The sequence below is a fragment of the Watersipora subatra genome, chromosome 9, assembly GCF_963576615.1.
Source record: "Watersipora subatra chromosome 9, tzWatSuba1.1, whole genome shotgun sequence".
Taxonomy (NCBI): domain Eukaryota; kingdom Metazoa; phylum Bryozoa; class Gymnolaemata; order Cheilostomatida; family Watersiporidae; genus Watersipora; species Watersipora subatra.
The window spans coordinates 34,311,760-34,321,497 of record NC_088716.1 but is presented as its reverse complement, the minus strand read 5'-3'; the positions used below and the strand labels follow the sequence as shown (position 1 = coordinate 34,321,497).

General features: G+C 37.8%; 1 protein-coding gene across 1 annotated transcript in view; it reads left to right on the top strand.

Annotated features, from left to right (window-relative positions):
• LOC137405400 (activating signal cointegrator 1 complex subunit 3-like) overlaps window positions 1-9,738 on the top strand; it is a 242,727-nt gene that overhangs the window by 219,427 nt on the left and 13,562 nt on the right. The window contains exons 29-32 of the mRNA XM_068091649.1: window positions 197-308; window positions 586-720; window positions 3,687-3,911; window positions 4,832-4,983. Of these exons, the coding sequence (XP_067947750.1) occupies window positions 197-308; window positions 586-720; window positions 3,687-3,911; window positions 4,832-4,983 (624 nt within the window). The remainder of the gene's footprint in view (window positions 1-196; window positions 309-585; window positions 721-3,686; window positions 3,912-4,831; window positions 4,984-9,738) is intronic.

Sequence of the window (9,738 nt, the reverse complement as noted above, 5' to 3'; positions counted from 1 at the left end):
TGTTATAGGCCTATATATATGTAGTGTATATAGATAGTCTGAATATATAGTGTATATATGTATACTAGTATACATACATGTATATATTAAATGGTCGACTTTAACGTTAAATCAGAGCTTTCAGTCCCTTCAACTCAGTACCTCTGCTGCTGTCAATATGGCTGCCTTCAATACAAACTCTGATGTCTTATTTTAGTTATTATGAGCTTGATGATACTGACCCTGAGCATCTCAACAAGTACCTCTCCGCTCTCGTCGAAAGAACCCTTCGAGAACTACAAGACTCTGGCTGTATTTCTATCGAAGAGGTTTGGTTCAACCCACTATAATTCTTATAGCGCTCATTTACATGTATATATATTATATATATATATATTTATATATATATATATATATATATAGTAGCTTATAATTTACACTGATGAAAGATGGCCAGAAGATTTGTTGCTTTAGCAAACACATAAAGAATTGAAAACAGCTAAAGTTGATTTTGTTACAATTATTTTTAGTTACAAATTGTCCTGTTAGAAATACTGCCCAATCAGAATTGTCTACTCTTTATGGTTTTCTTGCGCACACCCCTAGGATAATTATAATCTGCACCCTGAGACTCTTGGAAGGATCTCCTCCTACTACTACCTCAGCCATGTCAGTGTCAGAATGTTTTCTGAAAAGCTAGAAAAGCAGACGAGCATTGAACAGGTGCTGCAGGTGCTCTCGGTGAGTGATGACCACTTAGTAGTGAAAGAATATTGCTTTACCAAGAGGGGAGCTACACGCCACATTCTTAGTCTCTGTACAAGTATTGATTATTCTCTGAATCTAAATAATAATATGCATTTAACCACAAGTTTCACCATACTTTCCATCACTCCTTAGTATTCTCTAAACAAGACCTTTTACTCCTCATTTCCCTTATCATATTATCAGTTGAAATATCAATCATTACTGTAGAACCTCTATTTGGTCATCATGACGCTCTACCTTTAACTCCTTCCCTAGAGCAGCGCTTTATTAAAGGTAACGTTCAAATAGAGGGAGGCAGAGAGGCATTGTATTTCTCAAATAGCTCTTCAGAATTTTGGAAAGATAAATATAACCCTTTTATGGGTGAAGGGAACGCTGCCCATATTTTGAATTCTCCTTCGGGCGGAGCGACATTAACCATTTTACATGCAAAAATCTGCTATAACTTGCCTCTAACTTGCCTTAGATCTCTAAATAATTACACATTTAGAAGCTGAGAAATATCTCTACCAGTTGACATCTATTGCCCGCTATTAACCTACGATGGTGCAATTTGTTGAAGCCTTCAATTTTCTATTTAGTTCTCAATTTGAAGGCGTATTTTTATTTTATAATTATATTTAACAATGTTGCATAAAAGCTCATTGCACTCGCTGATATGTTTGATACAGTTTGCAGCACAAACTGGCTTATCATGTGTAATAGAAGAGGAGCCGCAAACATCTCGATCCATTGAAAGCCAAGTTTAGATAACAGCAAGGATGCTATCAAATAATATATGTAATGTATGCTATCAATCTGCAAATCTATGTTATATAATTACATATCAAAGGCTACAAATATGTATTCAAGAGCAAGTGACATAAACAAACCATATTTACAATACGTACAGAAACAAAAATTAACGTTTTTAACCCTTTACTGCGTTCAAATAAGGGTGGCGTTCAAATAGGATGTTTATGGTAACTCGAGATCAGACTGAGGTAGACAACACAGGAAGGTCGGTAGGCAGTGCTGATATTTACATATTGATTTGATTGCTATTTCTGTCTCTATGCTGATTAGCTGGGCGTAATTCTGCAGTCGTACAGGGTTCCATACCAGTCCTTGGTGACATTGTTAATTCATGAATTATTCATAAACATAGAGATCCTTATACACCTACCTCTAGTGTTAGCAGAACAAATAGTGTTTTTGGTCATACTCTGTGTAATGAGCACTCAAACATTAGTGTCTAACTTGGCCGAAAATATTACAAAACTTGTAGCTGCTACAGCCAAGCCAACGTCTTCCACTCTGGCTCGTTTCCTAAAGACGTCTTTAAAAGATATTCCTTTTCTTAAAGCACCTAAACAGTTCTCCTCTCTCTCTCTCTTTTCTTTCTCTTTTCTCTCTCTTTTCTCTCTCTTTCTTTTCTCTCTCATGTAAATCACCTACCTTTGGTGGTTTCAACAAACATCTCTTCTTTTAAAACCCAGTCTGATGTTCTACTGTATTTACGCTACTCTGAGTTAGCTCGGAGCCAAACAAGGAAACAATTTCTCACTTTGTAGATATCAGTTTATTCACAACTTCCCTACTGTACTGCTGCTAACTATAGTATCAGTCATTAGTCTAGCATTCCCTGAGCAGTATCACTAGGTTTGTTGTGCATAAGTATTTAATAGACGTATGAGTTTAGATGATTCATATATTGCGGATAACTTATTTAGTATAGATGACTTGTGTTAAATCGCTGTACTGAGAACTGAGGCTATTTCACTTCTTCAAGTTTATTTATTTTGTTATTTTATAATTAGAAGTTTTATTTATCTGACATTAGACTTCAGTAGTCAGCTATAAGAAGGGCATCCTAATCTTGTCTCAAACTCAGTAAGATTCTGTGCTATCATCAGTTCAAATCTTAATGTTTGATCCAACTAAACGCAATTGATGTAAAGTAAAATTTCGCCAAAACAGCCCATAGTTGTTCTTAATTCTCTTAAATCAAACCATAGTACATGGGATGCTATTCTGCCCTGATGCATTCATCATTTGCTACCCAGGGCTGGCAAATGCTTACTTTTGTTTGGGCACTTTTGCATCGCTAACATTTCATGGGTTAATTTGGCTTGTGACGACTGCGTTTGTTACATTTTGAAGTTATCAAAGATGAGAAGCCCACTATTGCAATACATGTAATTGCTTTTGTATTTACTGTACTTTTCGGACTTAACCGCACCTCTATATAAGCTGCATCTGCTTTATTTAAATAAGTCGATAATAAAACAATGCATAGACCGCACCTTTGTATAGGCCTCAGAACTCAGGACGGTGCTTTTTAACACGGCAGCAACTTTGCTGGTTAATAGTTAATCTGGTTAATGGTTTCTGGTTAATGCTCCCTAGCGGTGAAAGAAAAAACCACAGAATAGCCGCACCCTTATATAAGCCGCATGGCTCAAAACATCATAAAAGAGTAGCGGCTAATAGTCCAGAAAGTACGGTAATAAGACTGAGAGTGTAAAATAGCCTTCATCTCAAAACTTAACTTCAATGGTCAATTTACAACCTGCTCAGGCATTAGAGAAAAATAATGATTCCATATGAAACTTGGTGAAGGCAAAATATATGTGGATGCAAAAATGTGATATCCTACACACGATATGTATAGATGAACATGTGAGATGAGACATATGACATGTACACATGAACCTGAGAGATGATACGCATGACACGCACACATTTACATGTTAAATGAGACACTTCTTATGTACACATCAACATGCGAAATAAAGCGTATGACATTCTGCTATATTAGATGTTTGTTGAGATTCTTGATTTAAAGTACACGTGTCTCCTGTCAAGTGTTTCATGTGGGATGAGACACTAGACATGGATGCGAGTGAGATGAGATGCTAGACACGTGCGCATGTGAACTGAGGAAATATTTATCGCAGGATGCCGAGGAGTACGCCGAGCTGCCAGTGCGACACAATGAAGACCATCTGAATGCTGATTTGGCACAGAAGCTACCACAGGAAGTAGACAAGTACAAGATGGATGATTCTCACACCAAGGCCTACATTCTACTACAGGCACACCTCAGCAGGTGCCCTCTGCCATCCACAGACTATCTCACTGACACCAAAAGTGTCATGGACCAAGCCATCAGAATTCTGCAGGTATTCAGGCTACGCTAGTGGCATGATAGGCTTAAAGGATAATAAGCTGTGAGCTGACAGCTTACAAGCTTCATTGCTTGCCTGATCATTCACAGCAACGCTGACAGCTAATCAATCAAAAACTGATTGTAAGGATTGTAAAATTAAAACATTTGGCAAATAACTCAAGGTTGCCGAATTACCAATAAAATTTTATAATAAGTCAAAACTATTTGGGTTAATTGAAAATAGTTCTGCTTTTCTCCTTTCGCTCTCTGTTGATTGCTTTTGTTAATTTGACAAAAAAGCATTAAATTATTAAGCTATGTTCAACTAAAGTACAGTCAAAATTATATACTTATTAATGTTTTTAATGATCCCATCGACTTAAGGGAAATAGCTGGCGTATTAGCGCCGGTGTTGTTATGGAGATTGTATAAGGTTTGTATGGGATGTTTGCTGATGTCTGCTGTTTCTATAGTTGTCAGGCAAGCAACTACTGTATTCATTAGTTTATCATGTGAAACTAAATGCACCTCCAGAAGGCAGTCTGTTAGTTAGGAGGAAAATGTTAACTAATAAGATCTTGTTCAATTTAGTTTTGCTGTTTCAGCTTTTTAAATTGTTTAGCACAAAAACACCTTGGCATAAATCAGCGCTAAGTGACTTCCGTGTCGAGTGCCTCAGAACTGAACTCTACATGATACGTAGGTATAAGTCTCTTGTGAAATGCATATGATTGAATCACAAAAGAAGTGTACGTAGATTGAGTAAGTAAACATATAAACTAGTGACTGAAGGTTACATCCTGAAGTGATTTGAAGGAGCACTAGGAGAGGGCGAAGTTGTCTCTATTTTACTTGTCTCGTTTGTCCCATTGCTGGCCATTGTGTATTGTATTTATTTACCTAATATAGCTGCATTTCATTCTTGCTTTCTAGGGGATGCTTGATATGGTAGCAGACGCAGGATGGCTGAACAGCAGTCTTCAGGTTATCATCGTCCTGCAGATGCTAATTCAGGGCAGATGGCTGTCAGACTCATCTTTTCTCACTTTACCTTATATCGAAGAGGGTGACCTACCACTCTTTAGGTAATCTTATTGCTGTATATTATTTTAGAGCAAGGTCACTTACCTAGACCAGGATCCTTGGTTATTTATTGGTAATTAAAGTCAACTCGGAGTAACCATTGTTACATCGAGTGCCTGAGGCCACCCAGCAGGGGTGCTTCGCGGAATGCCCCATGTGAGAATTATTTTGCGTTCGCTCCACGACCTTGCCGCTAACTGAATCGGCTCTAAACAGACGTCCAATGAGGACCAAAGAAAGTAGAGTGCCCTGTTTGTTTTAAGTTCATAAAGCAATTGGGGCAATCAATGCGCATTTGAATATTTTCCCTTTCCAATAGGTAATTTATTCAGCACTAAAACTAAGTTCTTGGCAGACACCTAGTATAAATTTGTTACACTAGTTAATCATTAGCACAAGCAGATGGCACTCTACAATCCCAGTTAACACTCTACACACTCAGTCAACACTCTACACACCCAGTCAACACTCTACACACCCAGTCAACACTCTACACACCCACTCAACACACCCAGTCAACACTCTAAACACCCAGTTAACACTCTACACATCCATTCAACACTCTACACACTCAGTCAACACTCTACACACCCAGTCAACACTCTACACACCCAGTCAACACTCTACACATCCATTCAACACTCTACACACTCAGTCAACACTCTACACACCCAGTCAACACTCTACACACCCAGTCAACACTCTACACATCCATTCAACACTCTACACACTCAGTCAACACTCTACACACCCAGTCAACACTCTACACACCCAGTCAACACTCTACACACCCACTCAACACACCCAGTCAACACTCTAAACACCCAGTTAACACTCTACACATCCATTCAACACTCTACACACTCAGTCAACACTCTACACACCCAGTTAACACTCTACACACCCAGTCAACACTCTACACACTCAGTTAACACTCTACACACCCAGTCAACACTCTACACACTCAGTCAACACTCTACACACCCATTCAACACTCTACACACCCATTCAACACTCTACACACTCAGTCAACACTCTACACACCCAGTCAACACTCTACACACTCAGTCAACACTCTACACACCCAGTCAACACTCTAAACACCCAGTCAACACTCTACACACCCAGTCAACACTCTACTCACCCAGTCAACACTCTGCACACTCAGTCAACACTCTACACACCCAGTCAACACTCTACACACCCAGTCAACACTCTACACACCCAGTCAACACTCTAAACACCCAGTCAACACTCTACACACTCAGTCAACACTCTACACACCCAGTCAACACTCTAAATAAGTTTTATTTTCCAGCCCGGCACCCAACGATAGAAATCTTAAGCCATTTGCTATCCGAGCTTACAGTTTTGCTGATATCACAGGGAATTGTAAAATTAAATAATCCAGCGCAGATCGAGGACTTGCATCGATACGAGTAGTCAATACGAGTAGTCAATACGAGTCGTCAATGCCAGTAGTGGATAAGAGTAGTTGATACTAGTAGTTGATACCAGTAATTTTTTTCTGTAATGTTTACAAAAATTAATTACCAAGGTAAGTTATCATGTCAGAGACGACATTTGCGAAACTTTGGGTAAAACAAAACATTTGATTTGTCTAGCTGTCACACTTAACTATAGTTTCATGAGTTTCTCAAATAATTTAGCGAATGATAATGCGAGCTACATTATCATTCATGAGCTGAAAAAACTTTTTTTAGACCACCCAGATGGAAATCGCAATGTTTTCCCAGTTGTTGGATATGAATGGTATTATTTTGTTAGTCTTTTTACACTTCAAGTTGCCCAGTTGTAGCCTGTTCTTTACCAAGTCGACACTATATGACGTCGTGTCTGCCAATAATGTATAATTTCTTCAGATCAATGATGAAATGTTAAGTTCTTGCGAACCGACAACATTTAGCTTCAACCAATAGGGAGGCAACAAAAGCTATAACTACCCAATCATATTGATCTCGGCGATTAATTTTATGAAACCTATCATTGTTTGATCACTACAAAACCCTAGCAGATCTCAGCCACCTTTATTACACAGTTTTGTCCTAGATTTCATTGAAGGATCACCCTCATGTGAACTAGGCAAGGCATTGCTGGTTCTCTAAAAGTTGTCGCCTTTAGTTGAGAACTTTGGAAAACCAAGCTCTGCTGATCTGCTGGGAACCCACTCACTGGGAACCCACTCACTGGGAACCCACTTACTGGGAACCCACTCACTGGGAACCCAATTAGTGGGTATGCAGAAACCCACATACTCACCGATTAATGAATTGGTAAACACTCTCACTTGGCTGGTTCAACCATGGCTATATGACCTCACTAGTTGCTAGGGTTGCTTTAGTTAAAATATGAGCTACCATATAATCACACCAAACCAAAGTTCATCTATTGTTTCAGGTCTGGAAAAACTTTTAACACCTACAGATTAAAAACTCTAATTCAGTATTAAAATATAAAATGGTTTTAGAAAAAAATAGGTTCTTTATCTTACTCCAAGTAGTAAGTTTTTAAATTACAGGCATACTGCTACACATTGAAAGCCTGCACTACCTTATGCACCATATGCATTATAAGCATTATATGAACACCATATACACATACAATATCATATGCATACCTTGTTAATTACTACATGTGTATCAGATGTGCCACCATATAATCATCATAATCACTATCTATTTCTTACTTTTCTACTACCGTATACACATAATATTACCATATGCATACAATGTGTACTGTCATGGTAAAACCGAGCTTTTATTAACTGAATAAGATGACAGTCAGTATGAAGTCTCATCCATAAGTCTGTATGTTCATATTTCTTGTATGACTAGTTGAATGGCCGGTATTGTGTGTACAGGTAATAAAATAATTACCCGATGAATTTGAGTAACTAAAGCTAGTAACTTACTTTAACAAGAGCAGTGTTCTATGTTTGAAGCCAGCTTGTTATGTTGCGGGTAACGATCTATCACGCCAACGGAATTTTCAAGCGTGCTAGTAACCAATAGTATTCTATTATTCTAGCATTGCATAAGTGTGTGCACTATTGTGCCATATAATGGCAAGCACAGCGTAATGCTGTGGGTTAGTTTGCCTGTCCTCAGACCTGGAGGTTCCGAGTTCAAATCCACCGCCAAACGAATTTTTTGTACTTGAAACTTTATTGCAGTAACTGGACATCTGGACGACAAACACTTCTATATACAGTGAAACTCGGCTAACTCGAACTTCACGGGACCGAGAAAAAGTGTTCGAGGTATCAGAGCGTTCAAGTTATGAGAACGCTGTCACAAGTGCATGTATTTATCAGTACATATACGAACTATATATAAATCAAAAGCATAGATTGCTTGTTGCAAGTTAAGGGGCCTCTCATGTAATGTTTTAACATTTTTTATCAGAAAGTATAATTATTTTCCTATTACTTGAGATTTGTTTGTTTGTTTTAGGTGATGTGACTGCCAGGACGTTTTCAGATTAAAATAGGCAAAACTTGATCGCGATTGAAACGCTTAGAAAAAAGACATATTTGTCTTTTGAGCGTTTTAATAAAAACCAATTTTGCCGATTTTTCTTTAAAGGTTGACTTGCAACAAAATTCACATTACTGTTATTTGATATGAAAAGATTCACTATGTCTTACTCTGTTGTGTTGTAGATGCAAAATATGTGGAAAGGTGATTACAAGCTCTTAAAAGCGCAAAGACGAACAGAAAATTGCAGTCACACGAGGCCGCCGTAGTTATGGATTCTCTTTCCAAAACGGCTCAAATGTGATGTAGTTGTGAGAGATGGTTTCTGTTTACACTTTCATGCAACCTTATTCGTCGAAATATTTTCACAAATATACTTCACGCATTCAATAAAACCATGTCTATTGTTCTTACGCGTCTATTTTATCGTCATCGTAATGCTGTCACCTTTAGCAGTGATATCCTATAACTTACCGTAAAAATTCGTTTAATTTTTTAGCCTTAGTTTGAAGGAGTACATATCATTGTCTGATAATCATGACGAGCCTGTTGGTCACTTATGATAATCGAAAAGTGCTGCAGAAATTATTTGCGAAATATTGTGTCACATGATCAGATTACGACTTGCCGATTAGACCAAACTGAAACAAAACTGTAAAGTAGCGAGCATCTATATTTGATACGGGGTCTTCGGTAAAACCCGAAGTGTTTGTCATAAACTAGTACTACGATAAGTTTTATATTGAGCTATTTATTGGCCTTTCAATTCACGTGAGAATATCACGTGACAAGATGATAACTAATTTTTATGGTTACGTCATCGAAATAAAAAGATTCCAATCTGCGGCGGCTTTTCGTTTGTGAGCTTTTAAGAGCTTTTAATCACATTTCCTCATATTTGGCACCTTTAATACAACAGAGTAAGACATGGTGAATCTTTTGATACCAAATAACTGTAATGTAAATTTTATTGCATGTCAACCTTTAAGTTTGTCCGAAGGTTACCTTGCTTCTCCTTGCTTTTGAAGAAACATCCCAAAGCGGATGTTTGGTAAAATTTTCTTTTTTGCAAACCTTTAGAAGAATCGTTAACAAAAATATTTTGCCGATAGTGGTAATAATGGCGACTAAGAACTACTAAAAGTTGATGTTTATCTCTATGGCTCGGAATAAAGTGATATTCTTAAGTGATAACAACCGTCTCTGTAGACATTGGGCGAAAAACTGTTCGAGTTAACGAAGTTAAGGTCGAGTTATCTA